The sequence below is a fragment of the Stegostoma tigrinum genome, chromosome 34 (assembly GCF_030684315.1).
Source record: "Stegostoma tigrinum isolate sSteTig4 chromosome 34, sSteTig4.hap1, whole genome shotgun sequence".
In the NCBI taxonomy this organism is placed as follows: domain Eukaryota; kingdom Metazoa; phylum Chordata; class Chondrichthyes; order Orectolobiformes; family Stegostomatidae; genus Stegostoma; species Stegostoma tigrinum.
The window spans coordinates 20,365,175-20,386,488 of record NC_081387.1 but is presented as its reverse complement, the minus strand read 5'-3'; the positions used below and the strand labels follow the sequence as shown (position 1 = coordinate 20,386,488).

Here is a 21,314-nt window from a genome sequence, read left to right as displayed (position 1 = left end):
GCCAGATTCCCCAAAGCCAGTCCACTATCTACAAGGCACTAGTCAGGAGTGGGATGGAATAGTCCCCATTTGCTGAGATGGGTGCAGCTCCAACAACCTTCAAGAAGTTTAATGCTATCCAGGACAAATCACCCACTTGATTGGCATCACATCCTCAAGAATATATTCCCTCCACTGCTGACAGTCAGTAGCAGCAGTGTGTACTATCCACTGCAGACATTCATCAAAGATCCTTAGGCAGCACCTTCCAACCCTATGACCACTTCCATCCAGAAGGTCAAGGGCAGCAGATACACAAGAACACAACCACCTGCAATTTCCCCTTCAAGCCTCTCACAACCCTGGTTTGGAAATATCTCACTGACCTTCTACTGTTGCTTGGTGAAATTCCTCTCCTGAAGGGCATTGTGGGTCCATCTACAGCACATGCACTGCTGTGGTTCAAGAATGCAGCTCACCACCACCTTCTCAAGACAAGTAAGGGTGGGCAGCAAATGCTGGCCAGCCAATGATGCCCACATCCCACGAGTGAATTAAAAAACAGAAGGAGGCTATAGTGTCTGTGTGCATTCTTCGCTTGTGCAAGTTGCTAGTCCCAATTCCCTGCTTTACCTACAGGCTTGCAAATCTTATTTTCTTCCAATAATTATTCAATTTCCTTTTGAAAGACTTTCTCCACCACACAACTGGGCAGTGCATTCCAGATCCTAATCATTTTCTTCATAAATAAGATTACTCTTGCATTATCTTAAAAGAACCAGTTGCTATGATTTTACTACTTATAAACATTGTACTGTTGATACTGGAGAATAAAATGTCATTGATCTTAAAATATGCACTCTGTTTCTTTCCACATAAATGCTTCCAACTACTGAGTTTCTCTAGCATTTCTGTTCTCACAGCTTTAAATGGATACCTTTTTTCAGTTTTTCACTTCATCCATGAATCAGGACAGTTTTTCTCAATCCACTCCACCTGACCTTTCATGAATTTGAATATCTCTGACAGATTGCCTCCCAGCTTTTCCGATCTGTCTGTAAAACTGAAATTCCTCATCCTTGGAACAATTCTTGTGAACTTTATTGCACCCTCTCTCAGGCTTCCACGTATCCTTCCTAAAATGTGGTGCCCTAAACTGAACACGTCCATGCTTTCATTTCCTCACAGAAGCATTCACTTGGAAGTGATGCATGTGACTTTGCTCCATCTGCCATGTTCATACCATAAGACATCGTAGGAAGAGTAGGCGATACAACCCATTGAGTCTGCTCTACCACTCAATGAGATGATGGCTGATCTAATAATTTGCACCTACAATTGCCTGCCCTTTCTCTAGAATAATAGGACAGTAATGGCAAAGCTCCCCTCCTCAACTCATTCTTGCTAATCTACAGAGAGCCAAAACAAGAAAATGTCAGTATCTCCTTCATTCAATTTAAATCTGAAGTTGCTGCTTCAATTTGAAGAGCAACTTTGTTCAAAATAAGTGTACCTAGCAGCCAACTATATGCTATGCTGTAGTCCAGTTCTTTTCCATCCTAGTGGTTTTTCCTCCCAATGTGCAGCAAAGGATGTGTGCTTTCTCGCTGTGACTTTTCCCAGAGCAGGGACAGAACAAAGCTTCTTGAACACCACTCATTCAATACTACTTTGGCCCCAATCTCCAGGTGACCCAGTATGCCATTTCTGCATATTCCATTCTGTCTTGTGCTCTGTTGGAAATTGTCAACAGTGGCTTGAGATTATTAATTCTATCTTGTGGTGGTCCCATTGGTCACAAAGTAGGTTTTGTTCTATTTGAGACTTGAGCTGCTTTATACTGGATTTTCTGTATATGGATCCTGCAGGCAGCAAACCTTCACCCACTTGCACTTCATGTCTCCCCCACAGTGTCTGTAACTCTCCCATCTGTTGCTCACTCAGGAAGTGATACATTAAGATAAGACTATTTTTGTTTTGTAATGGTTCTATTTTGCACACTGTCTAAAATGAGGAAGTGGTTAGTGTGAATTGCTGACAGCATGAATGCATGCGTGAAGCTGCTGCTTCATGAGGGTCAGGAGGAGTTCAGGACACGTGCCTGTTTTCACTGTATGAGAGGTAATCTCCCTGAAGTCCCAGATGTCCAAGTTCTTTAAGGACCGCAACTTCCCCCCCACGGTGATTGAGAACGCCCTTGACCGCGTCTCCCGCATTTCCCGCGACACATCCCTCACACCCCGCCCCCGCCACAACCGCCCCAAGAGGATCCCCCTCGTTCTCACACACCACCCTACCAACCTCCGGATACAACGCATTATCCTCCGACACTTCCGCCATTTACAATCCGACCCCACCACCCAAGACATTTTTCCATCCCCACCCCTGTCTGCTTTCCGGAGAGACCACTCTCTCCGTGACTCCCTTGTTCGCTCCACACTGCCCTCCAACCCCACCACACCCGGCACCTTCCCCTGCAACCGCAGGAAATGCTACACTTGTCCCCACACCTCCTCCCTCACCCCCATCCCAGGCCCCAAGATGACATTCCACATTAAGCAGAGGTTCACCTGCACATCTGCCAATGTGGTATACTGCATCCACTGTACCCGGTGCGGCTTTCTCTACATTGGGGAAACCAAGCGGAGGCTTGGGGACCGCTTTGCAGAACACCTCCGCTCAGTTCGCAACAAACAACTGCACCTCCCAGTCGCAAACCATTTCCACTCCCCCTCCCATTCTCTTGATGACATGTCCATCATGGGCCTCCTGCACTGCCACAATGATGCCACCCGAAGGTTGCAGGAACAGCAACTCATATTCCGCCTGGGAACCCTGCAGCCATATGGTATCAATGTGGACTTCACCAGTTTCAAAATCTCCCCTTCCCCCCACTGCATCCCTAAACCAGCCCAGTTCATCCCCTCCCCCCACTGCACCACACAACCAGCCCAGCTCTTCCCCCCCACCCACTGCATCCCAAAACCAGTCCAACCTGTCTCTGCCTCCCTAACCAGTTCTTCCTCTCACCCATCCCTTCCTCCCACCCCAAGCCGCACCCCCAGCTACCTACTAACCTCATCCCACCTCCTTGACCTGTCCGTCTTCCCTGGACTGACCTATCCCCTCCCTACCTCCCCACCCACACCTTCTCCACCTATCTTCTTTACTCTCCATCTTCGGTCCGCCTCCCCCTCTCTCCCTATTTATTCCAGTTCCCTCCCCCCATCCCCCTCTCTGATGAAGGGTCTAGGCCCGAAACGTCAGCTTTTGTGCTCCTGAGATGCTGCTTGGCCTGCTGTGTTCATCCAGCCTCACATTTTATTATCTCCCTGAAGTGGTTCTGCTTTCTTCGCCTGTTGGTTGTCAAAATTGAGTGTCAATCTGGTAGCTTTGCCAAGTCTTGTGCAAGCCTTGCTGCTAAGTTAAGGGCAGCATGATTGTTCTCTTAAATATTTCATGGGTGAGCACCAACAGCAAGGTCAGCATTTGTTGCCCACCTCTAATTGCCTTTGAAATTGGTGCCATCTGGAACCATGGTAAACAGGGTGGTGTGTATAGAGAAGGAGCTACATGATTTTAACCCAGCGACTGAGGGAACAGCAATGTACCTTCAAGCCAGGATGGCTTGTAAGGAAACTTGGCAGCTGGTGCTACTCCCAAGTATCTGCTGCTCTGCTCTGTTGTCCTTCAAGTAGGTAGAATCTATACCTTTGGAAGGTTCTGTGACAGGAACATAAGGGATGGGTAGAGTGCACCTTGTAGATGTACATGCTACAACTGATCTATGGCATTGGTGAAGGGAGTAAAAGTTTGTTGGTAGGCTTTGTCCTGGACGGTGTTCAGTCATCCTGAGTATTGTTGGAATTGCACCCAGCAAGTCATAGGCTCATACAGCATGGGAACAGACCCTTCTGTCTAACCAGGCCATGCTGATCATAATCCCAAACTAAACCGGTCCCGCCTGTCTGTGCTTAGCCCATATCCGTCCAAACATTTCTTATTCATGTACTTATCCCTATGTCTTTTAAATGTTGTAACTGTTTCTGCAGAATTTCTTCTGGAAGTTCACGCCACACACGAGCCACTCTGTGTGTAAAAGAAAAAGTGCCCTTCATGTCTCTTTACAATCTTTCTCAACTTACCTAAAAGTATGCCTCCTGGCCTTGAAATCCACCACTCTAGGGAAAAGACATCTGTCATTGATCTTATCTATACCTCTCATTATTTTATAAATTTCTGTAAGGTCATCCCTCAACTTCCAATGCTCCAGTAGAAAAAGACCCAGTCTATCCAATTTCTCCTTATAAGTCAAACTCCCTACTCCTGGTAACATCCTGGTAAATTGCTTCTAAATCCTCTCCAGTTTAATAATAATTTTCCTATAACATGGCAACCATAAGCAGAAACAGTACTCCAGTAGAGGCCTCCCCAATGTTCTGCACAACTTCAACATGATGTCCCAATTCCTACACACTCCTGACTTTAGCCTTACAGATGGTGGACAGGTTTTGGGGAGATCCCCTAATGTAGAACTCCTGGCCTCTATAGCCAATGTATTTATTTGACAAGTCCGGTTCATTTGCTGGTCAATGGTAATCCCCAGGATGTTGATATGGTGTTAGATCATAACAATTTGTATCTATTCAGACTTTTCAACTGATCTGGTGGTTGGAAATTGGTGGCTGTCCCTCTGCCTTGGTGTGTGTACTCCAAGGCTGTTGGGGAAGAGAAATGGCAGCGTTTAATCGTAGAATCCCTACACTGTGTGAGCAGGCCAAAATTCACACTGACCCTCCAAACATGATCCCACTCAGTCCCACCCCCAGAACTTTACATTTCCCATGATTTATCTACCTCGCCTGTATATTCCGGGACACTTTGGACAATTTCCCATGGCCAATCTACCCAACCTGCAAATCATTTGGACTGTGGGAGGAAACCAGAGCATGCGTGGAGAATGTGCATACAGTTGCCCGAGGCTGGAATTGAACCCAGGTCCATGGTGCTGTAAGGCAGCAGTGTTAATGACTGTGCTGCCCCTGTAGACAAAGCTGCATCTCACCTAATTGACAGTTATAGAACGATGCAGCAAAATGCTGAGATCATTCAGCCCTTTTATCCTTTGCCACCCCTCCGAGAGCGAGCTGCACGCAGCAACATTTTACCATTTTGTCTACACAGTATCTGTTTCACTTATTGCATTTTGAACGTAACTATTATATCAGATTACAACCTGTTTTCAGATCGAACTTTGCAGGTCATCTTATCTCACTGTAAAATAGCATTACTGCTTCATTATCACTCTGGTTCACTCTGGCAGCACATGCTCTTGCTCTTGCTCTAAATTCTGTGCTGTATAATTGTTTTTAAAGTGATACTTTCATGGGATGTGGATGTCACAACATTCGTTGCCCATCCCTAATTGTCCCAAGAGATCTCCGACTGACAAGGGGTATCGAGGGTCTGGTCAGGAAAAGAAGGCAAACACTGAATTTAAGCTATTGGGCTCAAGTGAATCCCTAGATAACTATTAAAAAGTGTTAGGAGCACACTCTAGGGAAATCAGAAGAGCAAAAATAGGGTATGAGATTGATCTGGCAGATGAGATTAAAGGTAATCCCAAGAGGTTTTATAGCTATATTAAGAGTAAAAAGTAGCTAGGGAGAGAATAGGACCCCTTAAAGATCAGCATGGCTGTCTACATGTGGAGTCACAAGAGATGGGGGAGATTTTTACTGAATATTTCTCCTCCAGTGTTTACTGAGAAAGGAACCATGGATGCTAAGGAAATAAGGGAAACAAGTGGGGTTGTTTTGGATTGCATACACAGGACCAGAGTGAAGGTGTTTGCAGCCTTAAAGTGCATTAAGGTGAATAAATCCCTTGGGTCTGATCAAGTCCATCCTCAGATGTTGAGCAAGGTGAGAGAAGAAATTACAGAGGCCCTTGCAGAGATTTTTGCCTCATCTTTAGTCACTGGTGAAGTTCTGGAAGACTGGTAGATGGCTAATGTTGTTGCATTGTTTAAGAAATGTAGCAAATTCAAGCCAGGGAATTGCAGGCCAGTGACATCAGTGCTGGACAAGTTATTGGAGATAATACTGAGGGACAGGATATTCCAATATTTGGATATTCAAGGTCAGATGAGGGAGAGTCAGCATGGATTTGTGCGTGAGAAGCCATGTCTGACAAATCTTTTTATAGTTTTTTAAAGAGCCAACCAAGAGGATGGATGGGGGTAGGGCAGTTGATATTACCAATATGGACTTTAGTAAGGCCTTTGACAAGGTCCTACATGGCAGGCTAGTCACGAAAGTTGGGTCGCATGGGATCCTGGGAGAGCTAGTTAAATGGATTCAAAACTGGCTCAGTGGTAGGAAGCAGAGGTTGTTGGTTGAACGTTGCTTCTTGGATTGGAGGTCTGTGACTAGTGGTGTGCCACAGAGGTCCGTGCTGGGACCTTTTGTTATTTGCATAAATGAACTGGATGTGAATGTACAAGGCATGATTAGTTAGTTTGTGAACGATAGGAGATATCGTTGATAGTGAAGAAGATTATCAAAAATTACAGAAGGATCTTGATCAGATGGGAAAGTGAGCTGAGGATCGGCAAATGCAGTTCAATAGAGATAAGTGTGAGGTGTTGCAATTTGGAAAGTCAAGATAAGGTATGACTTATACAGTAAATGATAAGGTCCTGAGGACTGTTGTGGAATAGAGGGACCTAGATGTACAAGTGCATAGTTCATTGAAAGTGGTGTCATAGGTGGACAGGGTGGTGAAGAAGGCAATTAGCATGCTGGCCTTCATTGGTCGAGGCATTGAGTTTAGGAGTTGGGATATTATGTCATGTTGCATAAATTGTTGGTGAAGTCACACTTGGAGTACTGTGTACAGTTTTCGTCACCGTGTGGTAGAAAAGACATAGTTAAACTGGAAAGTGTGCAAAGAAAATTTACAAGGATGTTGCCAGGATTGGTAGGCCTGAATTATAGGGAGAGGTTGGCCAGGATAGGGCTTTATTCCTTGGAATGTAGGAGAATGAGGGTGACCTTTATTGAGGTGTATAAAATCATAGTTAGATTAATACATATAGTCTTTATCCGAGGGATTGTGAATTGAAAACTAGACGGCACAAGTCTAAGGTGAGAGGGGATAGTTTTAAGAAGGACCTGAGGGGTGACTTTTTCATACTGAGAGTGGTGAGTATATGGAATGGGCTGCTGGAGAAAGTGGTTGAGGCAGGTACAATAGCAATGTTTAAAATGCATTTGGATAGGTACATGGATGAGAAGGATTTGGAGGGATAAGCAATTAGAACTAGCTGAATGGGCTCCATAGGTCAGCATGGACCAGTTTGGGCCAAAGGGCCTGTTTCCATGCTGTATTACTCCATTACTGTACAACTGAGAGGGGGATATGTTAAGAGTCAAACACATTGTTATGGTCTGGAGTCACACGCAGTCTACAATGGATAAGGTCAGAAAGTTGGCTTTAATAAAGGATATTAGTGACCCAGATAACTGCTATGACAATCAATGATAACTTAAACTTTTTTGTTAAAAATAGCATTTAAATTTACACCATTTTTAAACCTGCAACCCCAGAGCATTAGCCTGGGGTCCTTTTGGATTTCTTACCCAGTGGCATTACCTCTGTGCCACATTTGCTCGGCATTCAACTTCTGATCTTCCCTCTCCTTTTCTTTGGTTCCAGGCCGCGAGTTCTTTGTTGGGATCTCCAAGTGGACAAATCACAAAGGAGCAGAGTATGTGGCGGAGGCATTCAAGGTGAGACGCCCCACCTTGCGCCCCCCCCCCCCCCCCCGGGTGGGGGCGTTTGGTTGGGGTCATATGCTTTGCTGTTGCATGGAGATGATCCAGTGTCGAGAGCAGGCATGTCAATGTGAAGGGGGCAGCCTGGTACCGTCTTAATGCGCTTTTCTTGAGGATAATGTGCAAATGTGGGGTGAGGAACTTAAATTGGGCATGAAGGCTGGGAGTAGTTAATGCCCTGGGTTAAACAGTGAAAGATTTGTTGGTTCCAAAAAGTAGGCTGTTTTAATGATATAAATATAGTTTTTTAAAAAAGAGTTCATTTGACTGAACCACACAAGCAGTCAACTGTACCAGTACAGAAGAAGGACCATTCATCCCAACGTATTAGCACAAGCTGAGTGAGAATTTTTAGCTTGTCCCCGGCCAGTCTGTTCCCGTAATCCTGCACTTTGTTTTGATTTAGAGTCATTGATTCTTACAGCACAAACAGACCTTTCATCCACACCAACCAGATATCCTAAATTAATCTAGTCCCATTTGCCAGCATTTGCCCCATATCCCCCTGACCTCTTCCTATTCGTATACCCATCCAGATGCCTTTTAGAAGATTTAACTTTACCAGAACCAACCGCCTCCTCTGGCAGTTCATGTCATATAGGCTTCACCTTCTGTGTGGAAAAACCTGCCCCTTAGGTCTCTTTCAACCCCTGCCCCTTAGGTCTCTTTCAACCCCTGCCCCTTAGGTCTCTTTCAACTCCCTCACCTTAAACCTACATCCTCTAGTTTTGGACTCCCCTACATTAGGAAAAAAACTTCAACTACTTATTTTATCCGTGCCCCTCTTGATTTTCATTAACACCTACAAGGTCAACCCTCAGCCTCTGATGCTCCAGGGAAAATAGCTCCAGCATTTTCAGCCTCTCCCTCCCTAGCACAAACCCTCCAACCCCAGAAACATCATTGTAAGTCTTTTCAGAACCCTTTCAAGTTTCATAACATCTTTCCTACTGGGGGGAGCATGATATTCTAAAAGTGGCCTAGACGACGTCCTGTACAGCCACAACATGATATCCCAACTTCGATATTCAATGTCCTGTCCAACAAAGGCATAAATAATCATCCAATGCCCTCTTGAATGTCTCAGTTGGATCTGCCTCCAGCACCCTTCCCAGCAGCACATCTTCCAGAACCAAGCCATTGCTGTTTGTTAAAAATATATTTTTATCGCATCTTGTTTACTTCTTTTGCAAAACACTCTCAAACTGTCACCTCTGTGTCTCAATCTTTTTACGAGCAGAAACCATTTACCTCTACCTATTCTGTCCAGATCCTCATTAAATTGAAAACTTCTGGCAGATCCCCTCTCAGCCTTCTCCTCTCGAGGGAAAATAGTCCCATAAAGTCAGAGTTTTACAGCGTGAATAATTCTTGCCTCTTCAAGTGAAGATTAGTTCTTGCCCTCAACTTTTTTTTTAATAACTTCACTTTCAATGATGCTAGTCTCACTGGCCAGCATTTCCCTGGTTTTTCTATACCACCCTTCTTCAATACAGGCTCCAGATTAACTATCTGCCAGTCCTCTCACTTCTCCTGTATCCAGAGAGGATTTGAAAATTAATGTCAGGGTCCCTACAATCTTCTCCCTTTCTTCCCACAGCAGAATCAGCTGCATCTCAGCTGTGCCTGGGAACATCTCCAATTTTAAGCTTGTTATAACCATTAATGCCTCCTCCCACTCAATTTTCTTCAGCTATATCACAGTCCTCTTCCCTGATTTCTATACCAACAGTGTTCTCTATTGCAGGTACAGATGTAAAGTATTGATTTAAAAGCTCTCCTTTGCCTTTTGGCTCCACCTACTTGCTACTTCGTACTCTTCCTGTTGTTGAATAAGCTCATAAAATGGGGGCTGTTGTGGTGTAGTGGCAGTGTCCCTACTTCTGGGCAAGAAGGCCTAGGTACATGTCTGGTCCAGACATTGCTTTAAAATGCTCCTGGTTTTCCTTTGTTACCTGCCAGTGTCTTTCATGCTCCATCTTTACATTCCTAACTCCTAACCCCTTTCAGAATGCATTTATCTCTAGGGAATCTGGTGTTCTGAGCTCTCATAAGCTTCCCTTTGTCAATCCTTATTCAATCCTGTACATCCCAAACTATTCTTTGGAATTTCAGGTCCCACTTTTATAGCAACATGTTGGGCTCCCACTCTTTTTTTAATGTAAATTTTTCCAGACATCTAGTCTGCTTTCGACAAACCCTGCCTTATTGTCTTAAAATTGGCTCCCCTCACCAACCCCACTTCAAAACTTTTATTTATTTCCCCCTATTTGTCTCTTTCCATGAACACTTTAAATCTTGGTGAGTTATGGTCATTACGGCCAAAATGTTCTCCTATGGACATTTCTACCTTTTTCTTAGCTTCTCCAATTTTTCCACATTACTGACGAGCCTCCTCCGTGGAACCAGTGCAGTAAACCTCTTCTGTACTCTTCCCAAAGTATTCATGTCCTTTCCCAAGTGTGAACCTGGAAATGTACACAATACTCCAGTCAATGTTTAAGCAATATCCAGTAATTTCTAAATAGCCTTCCAGCTCTTGTACTCTATTCCCACATTAATGAAGCCCAGAATACTGTGATTGCGATCTCCTTTGTCCTTCCATCTTTAATGATTTCAACATTTATACAGCCAGGTGTGTGTGCTCCTGCACACTCTCTATAAAATAGTGCCCTTTATTTTGTGATGTTCCCTTGGTTGATTAATACTTAGGAAGTTTATTATTGTCCTCCAGCCTCTGTGTCCGAGGGGAAGTAGGTTTTAGGGGCTGTGGAGTAAATTGTTGAACTAGGAATCTGCACTTACTGATCCATGTACATTTGATGAGATAAAATCCTCAAAGTAATATATAGCCAAGTAACCACAACAAAATGTTCTAGTTTGGTTTGTGGGTTGATTGTTTCAGATGCGATTTTTATGTGGAGAAGGTAGGTTTGTGTCAATGGATCGTTCCGTCTTTTCTGTCTAGGATTTTACAGTCTCTATTGTGCACATTCCTGAACCCCATCATTTGAAAAGTTTCTGCAGCATGGGTGGACCCAGCACTATTATCATTGGGAACAGTGAGGCTGCTCGAAAGGCAATCAAGGTAAGACACTCCTCTTTGTGCTCTAAACCTCTCAACTTGGGCTCCAGTTTTGCCCATTTAATTCTCCGTGTCTGTGATTCTCCTGATCCAAAATGTCAGGTGTCTAGATAGAGCAGGCAGGAAGAAGATTCTTCTGTACAAGACAGGTCCATTGCCAGAAGTTTAAGGCAATTAGTATCATGATTAGAATGAATATGCAGAAAAATCATTTACACCTCAGAATCTAGACTTTGCTGCCTGGTTTGTTAGCAGAAGCAGAAACGAGCACCTGGACCTGCACGTGCTGTAGGCTGCAAGATTTCAGATTTCCAGGTACTGAAAGATGAAGTGGTGGCTAGTTTTATTATTGGTCATAAAATGGGCCACGTAGCCTCTTCCAGCATCATAACATTTCTCTGCTCTTATTTGAGTTTCTGTTTCTTGGCTAAGCCAGACTTCATTTTCTCCTGTGCTTTTACAGCAGACCTCACCAGGAATCTTCAGGAATGGGCCTTTATCCCAGATTAGGGCTGGATATGGTTAATTTGGAAAGACAGCAGTGTAGCAGTAGTATCACTGGAGTAGCAATCCTCAGGCCCAAACTAATGCTGTTTTGGACTCAGCCTGCAGCTGGAATTTAGAGTTGATTGATAAAACCAATAAATTAATATAAAGCCAACTGCAGTGATGATTAACATTGTCAGTTGTTGTAAAGACCTATCTGATACACAAATGTTCTCCAGGGAAGTATATCTGCCATCTTTACCTGCTCTGGCTTCCATGTGCCAGGTTTTTATCTATGGGCTGAAATGCCCAACAAGCCACTCAGCTCAAGGGTAATTATAATAGACAACAGGTGCTGGCCTACACACACACACACACACACACACATCCACATCCCATGAAAGAATAAAAGGAGACAAAATCATTTAGTCGCAGCCCTAGAAGGGAACCAATGGTCCTCTATTGCCCATACTGACTCTCTGAAAGAGCAATTCACCCAGTCGCACTCTCTGCTTTTTCCCCTGTAGCTCTGACAATATTATCTCTTGTAGGTATTTAATTCAGTTACCTTCACAAAGCTCGGTTGAATCTGCCTCAACCTCAGCCTCGGCAGTGCACTCCCAATCATAAAGAGTGACTGCATTAAAACATTTTTCCTCACGGCACTAACTCTGGTTCTTCTAGTGAGCTGAAAGCTGCAGTTCCTGAGACTAGCTGTACCAACACCAGGCAGTGTTTGTGAAACTGTGTGGAGAGAAGCTTCATTCTGCATTCTACCTGTCCTGGGAGTGTTTGATGGGTGTAGAGTGGAAGCGGCGTAATTTTACGTGTAGAGGAAATTTTACTCGATATCAAATCCATGCTGTGACTGTGCTGGAAGTGATTGATAGAACAGTGCAGAGGGAGCTTTAGTCTGTATCTAACCCTGTGCTGTCCCTGTCCGGGAATGTTTGATGGGGACAGTGTAGAAGGAGTTTTACTCGGTAGCTAACTCCTGCTATCCCTGTCCTGGGAGTGTTTGATGGGGACAGTGAACTTTCATATTAAAAGAGTAGAGAGAACTTTTTACTGCGCCCCTGTCAAATACTCCCTGGTACTGATGGGTTAGATGCAGAGCAAAGCTCCCTCTGCGTGACCCAATACTCTGGTCAAGTGTGGAATGGGTGCAGTGTGGTCGAATCGCTTTGTATCTGCCTGTGTGTGGAAGATGTTGAGTCAGTCGCTATCACAGTAGCCCATGTGAGGTGAGTGGTTACTGACACAGGCCTGTGGTTTCCACAATGTGCACCCTTTCCTCACTGTTTTCCTCTTTCTGCCCTCAGGCGATGGAGCAACTAACGGACTATCAGTACGACAAACTCAGTGTACCAGATGATGCTGCGGCCAATTGCATCTATGCACGTGTTGGCAACAAATGCAACGTCCTGGTCCATCGGACAGTGGATGAGTTTCCGGAAAGTTCCAAGGTCTTTAATTTTCCTTGTCCTGTTTTCTTGGGTCAGTGCCCAGAGCTATAAATTCGGCTCTACAGGGGCTCTGTCTTTGGTGGGGGAGGGGTGTTCTGGCAGGAGGGGATACGACTGCTCCTTCAGTGTGAAAATCTCTAAAACGTTTAAATGGTTGGAGATGAGCAGTTTTCAGTTCTACCACCGCCGTTGGGAGTCCCTTTTAAACTAAGTCAGCTACTAGTGCGTATTCCCCTTTAAACCAGAATAGGTGAGCAGTAACACTGGTGTGCATTCCTCTTTAAATTGTTCATAGTTTACACCAGCTCGAGTTCAACGCCCCTGCTGGTTGGCGAGTAGTATTGTAAAGAAAGAGAGGGGGCCCGATTGAGGGAAGAATAGACGGCAATTGTAGCGCCCCCCAATTTAACATTGTCTCTGCCTCAGGTTAAGAGCTGCAACCACTATTCTCCTGGGCCTGGTAACATGAGAGACAGGCTGTGCATATTCTGAAAAGCTGTTAACTTACACTGAAAAAAAATTTTAACCGTATTCTGCGACCGAGGCAGTGTTCAATTAGCACCACAGCTGCAACGTGTCTGTACATTGGGTTAATACTTCACAGATGTTTTGAAAGCTGTGCGGAAACATGGTGCAGACACGTCAGCTGTCTCTCTCTCTCTCTCTGTCTTTCTTTTTTTTCACTTCCCCCATTCCCATCCCCCTAATCCTGTCCCCTTCTGTCTCTGTTTCTGCCTTCCACTCTGTCTGCAAAAGCCAACAAGACTGGCAGATGAGATACACTGGTCCCACTTGTCTCCTATACTTCAAAATGGAGCTCCAGTGTGTTCATTTCCCAATATTACGACTTTCCCATTGTTTTCCCATGTGACAACCCCCAGGTTCTTCTTTCTCCAGCTCTCTCTCTGCCTGGGTATCACTTTCTCTCCTCACTCCCTTTCTCTGTCCCTGGTGTGTGCTGTCTGTCTGCATTGCCCTCCCCTCACTCACCTTGGTTTATGTGCGCGTGTTCCTTTCTCTTTCTCTGTCTCCCCCAGCAATTTCTGTGCGTGTGTTCCTCTCTCTCGAAGTTCCTTTTTTTTCTCTCTTAATCTCTGTCCCTTTCACGCTGTCTCTCCCTGGCTTGTTCTACTTTTTCTTCCTCTGTGTTTTCTTCTCTTTCGCTGGCTGTACCTTGCATTGAACTCTTTCTGAAGAGGCCATGGGGTGAAAAGATTGATTGCATCTGACTCATTAAACCTTCACCCCACCCACCCCTAGAAGTTATTTCAGTGCTTTTGCTCCTCCCTGCCTTGTAAAATTTGTTACAATATTGGATCTATTGAGTATACTCTGCACAGAGAGTCTCCTTTTTCACTTCTCCTTAACTCCTGTGATAGTGAAGGTGCTGAGAGTCAGCTGATGCCTTCCATTTGTCCTGATGCACATTCTAACACTAGACAGGGAAATCAAACAGCTGCTATTTTATTTAAAAGAAAGGGGCCCAGGAGAGCACTTTTAATTGCTGGGTGACAGTTATAAGAACAAATTGTAGACCTGAGAATTGCAGAGATGGAGACAGAGCATGTTCTGCCATTACTGCCAGGCCCTTGGGATCATTGCCCTGCTGCTAAGTACCATCGTTAAGGAGATGGGGCCCAATCTAACTGCTCCTGGTGACAATTTTGTTTTCAGAGTCATACAGCACAGAAACAAACCTTTCGGTCCAACTCACCCATGCCGACCAGAAATCCTATACTGATCCAGTCCCATTTGTCAGCATTTGGCCCATATCCCTCTAAATGCTTCCTATTCATGTACTCAATAGATGACTTTTTTTTTGTTGATGTGTGAATGGACTGAGCAGTCTGGTATGTTCTTGAGCCTCTGATCTATAGGAATATGTGATCGGATTTTTTAAAAGTCTTTTTGCTTCCCCCACCACCCAATTTTGGCAGTTGGGTTGATCTAAAGTGGGCTTGGCTTTGTTTTTAACACACATGCGAGCAAGTTGGCTGTCTTTTTGAACTTGGCTTGATCATTCTGTAAAATGAGCAGTGATGAAAAGGGAAGGGGGTTTCTGTGGGAAAGATGCTGGCAGCTTTGATGCTTTTTAAAGAAGTCTTTGTCTGAAGAGCAGAGCCAAGCAAGCAGTAGAAAAATCTCTCGGCGCCATTGATTTGAATATCCCTGGGTTTACTTGTGCAGCAGTATTAACCCTGGCCCAAATGACTTAAAAGTTAATCTTTCTTTGGAACAGAAACAAGCCAATGGTAAGAATCCAAAAAGGTTGGGGGGAAGATGTAATAAGAGGCACTCAAGAGTTGAGGGGTTCTCATTGTCCAAGTAAGGATGAGTCACCAATCAGAATTTATTAATTTTAAATAATTCACAAAATGGATGAGATGGGTAACCGGCAGAAATTTCTTCAGAGAGCTGTCCCTTTCTTCTTGGGGTGGCCCTTCAGTTTCCAAGATGACTTGGTTTCCCTTGAACTTGATTGCTGGAGTCGCAGGGATCTTCAGCACAGGAAAAAGGTGTTCCTGACACTGTGAGGCAGCACTGCTAACTGCTGAGTCACTGCCACCCCAACACATAATTGCTTATAAATATTTGAAGATGGCTGACCCATATGGCTGGGGTTGAAGAAGTGTGGAGGGGGCAGTTGCATGAGAAAGCTGGCATGAGAGATTAAATTGAGTGGGTTTCTTGCAAAGCGCTAGCACAGATGGAATAAATTGAATGGTCTTCAGTGCTACTGCATTTTTTTTTGAAGTTTAAGTAAGCAAGTGCTTTGAGGCTCGGTATTTTACAGTGCATTATGCTTTTGGACTATCAAGAAAAGTGGCAGCCAATTTATGGACAGTAGGACAAATACAGCAGGTCAGACAGCATCAGAGGAGTAGGAAAGTCAACGTTGACTTTTCTGCTCCCCTGATGCTGTCTGACCTGCTTTATTGACTCTGGCTTTCAGCATCTGCAGTCCTTACAGTCTCCTAGTTATTATGTACAGTAGGGTTCCACCAACAGTAAGTGGTTGGATCCATGTTTAATATTTTTAGCAATGTTGATTGAGGAAAAATCTAGGGCACTAAGGAGAACTTCCTGCTCTTCAAAATAGTACTGAGTTTACTTTTTCCCATCATGCTGAGACAGCAGATGAGGCCTCTCTGTAATGCCTCATCCAAAATGCAGTGTCTCTGACAGTAAAGCACTCCTTCTTCCCAATGATGCTGGCTGTATTTGTACAGCGTGGAAACAGACCCTTTGGTCCAACTCGTCCAAGCCAACCAGATATCCTAACTTAATTTGGTCCCATTTGGCCCATATCCCTCTAATCCCTTATTCATACACCCATCCAAATGCATTTTAAATGTTGCAGTTCTACCAGCCATCATCACTTCCTCAGGCAGCTCATTCCATACATGCATCACCCTGTGTGAAAATGTTGCCTCTTAGTGTCCTTTTAAATCTTTCACCTCTCATCTTAACCTATGCCCTCTAATTTTGGACTCCCCTGCTCTTCGGGGGGAAAAAGACCTTGGCTATTTGCCCTATCCATGCCCCTCATGATTTTATGAATGTTTATTTTTGGTGCACAGGTCTCGAGTGAGACTTGGGTCTACAATTTTCTGACTGCCCTCAGGAGCCTGTGTGTTTGGTCAGTCTGGGTGAGGATCACATGCCAGAAATGTCCTTTAGCTCCTTGCTGTTGGTTAGAGAGCTGCATCTCTTGTTAATACCTGAAATGTTGACTGCTCCTTTCCTCCTGATGCTGCCTGGCCTGCTGTGTTCTTCCAGCCTCCTGTTTGTCTACTCTGCATCTCTCATTTCTCTGCTGATGGCTGTCTTCTGCTTTGGTGTAACTACCTTGCGTGGCAAATAGTTGGGGAGTTCTTTCACTCATCAGGTCTCCGTGTTTTACTGATCAGACTGTCGGACATTGTAAGATGGGATTCCCTTCCCCTCCAGGCACAGCCACTAGTGCAGCATCATCGGAACAAATTTAAAGGCTGGCTCATTGAAACAGTTATTGAATGGACTTGAATGGGTTGTCCTTCTATTTTCAGCTACAGGTTCTTGCGCGGTAGGAAACACACAATGTCTGGTGCTTGGAATGTAACTCTGAACCAACTCCTGTTCATCCATCATTCCTGGGCCTCTAACCTATTTTAGCTCCTTGTCCAGCATCACTTCCATTTTTTTTAAGTTCTTATCCCTGTCTTTGATTTTTTTATAACCTGCTCTCGCTTCTCTCTTTCATTTTAAAATCCTCCAGCCCGATTACCCACCACAATCTTTGTGCTCCTCCAATTCTGGCTTTTCCACATCTAATTTTCTACTGTCCACTGTTGGCAGTCCTTCAACAGCAGAGGAACCGAGTTGTAAGGTTCCCTCCCTTCCTTCATTCCATTATCCAAGATTTTCAAAAGCCTGTATCTCTCGCCACATTTTGATGTCTCCTTACCTCGAAGTGCCCAGTGTGGGAATACACCAAGTACCTGCAAGTTCTCATCCAAGCCACGCACTGTCCAGACATAGACCTATATCACTACTGTCACTGAATCTAAATTCAAGAGCTCCCACCCTGTCAGTACTTTGGGTGTGCTTGCACAAGTCAAAACAGATGGTGGTTCAAAAATGTGGCTCATCACCATCCTTTCTGAATAGAATTGGGAATGGGGAGTAAATAATGACATTACACACTGAGTTAGAGCTCAGCGTCAAATTTTACACACTGCTTCTTTTGGGTATCCTTTGGACATCCTGATTACTGTAAAATATGTTTTCATAACGTAAGTTGCCAAATGGAGTTAGTTATGGGGGAGGGGGGGTCTGCTCTTGCTAACGGTTGAAGTGCTCACATGACATTTCTTCTGTTTTTGATAATAAGGATTTCTTTTTCCCACCTTTATTTCCAGGCCTTCAAAAAGCTTCCAGACTACACATTGATCCCTGCCTCCTGCACAGAAGTGGCTAAACTGGGAGCATCCCTGAGCTCCTGTTCCATTTTAATCAATAAGAAGTTTGAGTATTAGAGTCAGTTTGGGAGGGTGTGAGGGAGGGGGAGTTGTGGAAGAAGGGGTGTGGCGTTTAATCCACACCTGCCTTAATTCTATGGTGGCATACAATAGAAAACCACTCTGATTTGATCGATATGCTAGAGATGTACTGGATTTTTTGGATCGGGAACAAACTGCCTCAACCCAATCCGAGAAGTGAGGTGGGCTTCTTCTTTGGGGCTAGAGACCGAGAGCTCCTCTTCAATGTCGACAGGGCTCGACCGGCAGAACAAAGCTGCTGTTTGATGATTGTGGGTCTATCTACGACACCTAGGGGTGAAACATCGGTATTAATGTAGCTCTAATTTGAGGAGCAACTTTTTATTGTCTCCAGGTCCAACCCAGTGCCTCATTTCGGGGCTAGTCACCCTCTCAGAACAATTCCTGAAACCCTGCCTTCCTTTCACGTTTGGATTCCCTCCGTGTGTGCTTTTCCAGGATTTTTCGATTTCCGACGAATCTTTTGCTTTCAGTAGGTGTCTGTCTCCAATCCTGTGCAACACACCCTAGGTCAGACTTCCATCTTTTTATATTCCACCGCCTTCTCTCACATCCCAGTTTTCTCTCAGCTGTTTGCTTCCAGAACCAAGTAACTAGGGCTCCATCAAGTCTGCCTTTTACTTTTCGGTTTTGTTATTCATTTTCTAGCCTGCAACTGGTTGGGCGAAATCTGGAAAAAAACATGCGAGGTGGAAGAGGCAACATGTCAAATTCCACAAACTCGGAGTCATCCCAAACCCAGCTGTGGTCAAACCCACTGTGACTTAATCCTGCGTCGAAACTAAATGCGCAGTAGTTCAGTTATTATTGTCCTCTACTGTTCGAGAAAATTATTGAGAAACACGGCAGCCTTCATTTTTAAAAAAAAGTATTAATCGTTCCCCAGTTGGCTAAAATCATTGATTTTCTGTTTGGGCAACGTTTTTTTTTTAAAAAAGCACATAACTGGGGAATGTCACCTTGTTAATTTGTGCCTTTGGAATTTTTTTCAAAGATTTTCTCAAACCAGAGCTGAGAGGACGATCCCCGTTCTGCTGAGTTCCTGTGGGGAGTATCTTTGCTGATGAGTTGAATGCCTGTGTTCACATCACTATTTGAACAGCGGTATGTTTTAACCAGGGGAGATCCCGTGCTAAAGATACCTTGATACATCTGCATCTATGGGCAGGTGAGAGGTGAGAGAGATTTGCGCTCTGAAATGCTGGTCCAGCAGAGAGAGGCAATTAGTTCTTCCGACTGCATTTCAGATTTTTTGTCCCTATTAAGTATGTAACTTCAAGTGGGCGCTTGGCCGTGCAAACTGGTTTGAATGGAATAATGGGGTAGCTCCAGGAAAACACAATGCCGGTTTTAGACTCGGTGGCCAATTTGAAAACGTACTCCTACTAAACCCGCGCGCAAAGAGGGCTTCAATCTGGGGTTAAAAAGGATTTTTTTTGATAAAATGCTGCCCACTGCCGCTTGCCTCTGACCCTGGGTGTTCTAGCATTTTTGTCTTGCGCAACAGCACCACCTAAAGTTCAAAAAATGATATTACAGAAGCATACTTCCAGTTGCCTTGCTCCTTTTGGGTTCTTAAAACAAGCAGGGAAAGCTTTGCTTTTGTTTTCGTTTTAAGTATCACTGCCGGCAAAGTAATTAAAATCCGAGGAAAGTTCATTCTGATAGGATTAATTTGGACAGACGACGCATGTCTCTGTGTTTGTAAGATGCACAAAGCCATAATCTGGACAACATGTAATTGAAAACATCCCTCACTTCGCCATTAAATACGGATGCTGAGAAGTTTAACTATGTGCAGTATAAATGGAGTCCTTTTTTTGAGAGAAAAATATTAGCAGCGACAGTTATACAGATCTTGAGCTGTCATGTATCAAGGCGGGAATTTCACTTTCGCGCTGCAGCATTGAGTGACCATTTGCTTGACAGTCAGGCAAAGCCCCTGCGTATTGATTGCCTGGCGGTTTTGCAAGGAACACCATACCTGGTCTTTCCCGCAAGTTTGAGTGGGAATCCTGGATCATCTATTGTTCCCCAAACCTTAACGACAATGAGTCAATTTGACCAATTGCAGAGCTCCCAACTACTGTCCTGGCTGAAATATTTAGGGTGGACATTTGTCTGTGAAAGATAAGCTATACTCATTGAGAGAGTATGTACGTGTATGTGTGTGTGTGTGTGTGTGTGTGTGTGTGTGTGTGTCCTCTGTCTTCCACCCTCCTATCCCCCTTTCTCCAGGCAAGGTGTGTGTACTACCTATAGTTTAGTGAATAGCAGTAAAGTATAACAATTTAGATTATCCACGCCTCTGCCTTTCATGCAGTCTAATCCATTTCCAGTGTGTTACCTCCTCTCACCCCAGATTGGGAGTTTTAGAAGAGCCAGGTCACATGGTGCTTTTATTCTGATGCCTAAAATTCACCTTTTGTACCGTGCCTCCTTTGTAAGCAAATCTTCTGATTTAATAAAATTGAGAATCTGCTTCAATTATCCACATGTGTATTGAATATTATTGTCCCATTCCTTTCTCTTAGTTTCGTGTGTTTTGAAAAATGGGTCTTGACCTTTTTGAGCCTTCCTCCCCTTCCAAATAGATTGTGGGATTATGTACCTTCACTCCATATCGCACATCACGCTTGAGCACAACAGTCAAGATGTCAGTTCTGAGAAAGGGTCACCAGGCCTGAAACGTTAACTCTGTTTTCTCCTTCACAGATGCTGTCAGACCTGCGAAGCTTTCCCAGCAGCTTCGTTTTTGTTCTTGATTTACAGCATCCCCAGTGCTTTTTGGTTTTTAGTCAAGGTGTCATGTCGTAGCTTTGTAATGTTTTGGTTAGGTCACACTTAGAGTATTGCCTTCAGTTCTTGATGTCACGTTACAGGAAGGATGTGGAGACTTTGGAGAGGGTGCAGAAGAGGTTTATCAGGATTCTACTTGGATTACAGGATATAAAATATAAGGAGAGGCTAGAAAAACTACGAACAAAAACAAAGTTGCTGGTAAAGCTCAGCAGGTCTGGCAGCATCTGTGAAGGGGTAAACAGAGTTAATGTTCAGGTCCAGTGACCCTTCCTAATGATAGCAACCCCTTTGTCTGTAAAACTGTCTTTCTCTCTCTTTGGGCTCTATCTTATTGTTTACTCCCTACCCCACCCACCTCCCTATTTTCTGCATACAAACTGATGTTTTCCCAGCCACCATCAGTTCTGAGGAAGGGTCACCTGTTCCCTTATTAAATTGTGTAGAAAAGATTGTCTATATTAGCTTACCAAGTGCTAGTCTTTATTAATCTGTACTCACTCCATCTGATTTTTTAATATCTACCCAAGTGCTCAGTCAATCAGTCATTTGTGACTGTTAACATATGAACTAAGAACAGGAGTAAGGTTACTCAGGACAAGTCTGCCATCCATTAGAG

General features: G+C 44.2%; 1 protein-coding gene across 1 annotated transcript in view; it reads left to right on the top strand.

Annotated features, from left to right (window-relative positions):
- Positions 1-20,386, top strand: part of ddah2 (dimethylarginine dimethylaminohydrolase 2) — a 75,830-nt gene extending 55,444 nt beyond the window's left edge. Inside the window, exons 3-6 of the mRNA XM_048520245.2 lie at positions 7,699-7,772; positions 10,786-10,905; positions 12,711-12,854; positions 17,756-20,386. Coding sequence (XP_048376202.1) covers positions 7,699-7,772; positions 10,786-10,905; positions 12,711-12,854; positions 17,756-17,872 — 455 coding nt within the window. The 3' untranslated portion in view covers positions 17,873-20,386. The remainder of the gene's footprint in view (positions 1-7,698; positions 7,773-10,785; positions 10,906-12,710; positions 12,855-17,755) is intronic.
- Positions 20,387-21,314: the final 928 nt, after the last annotated feature.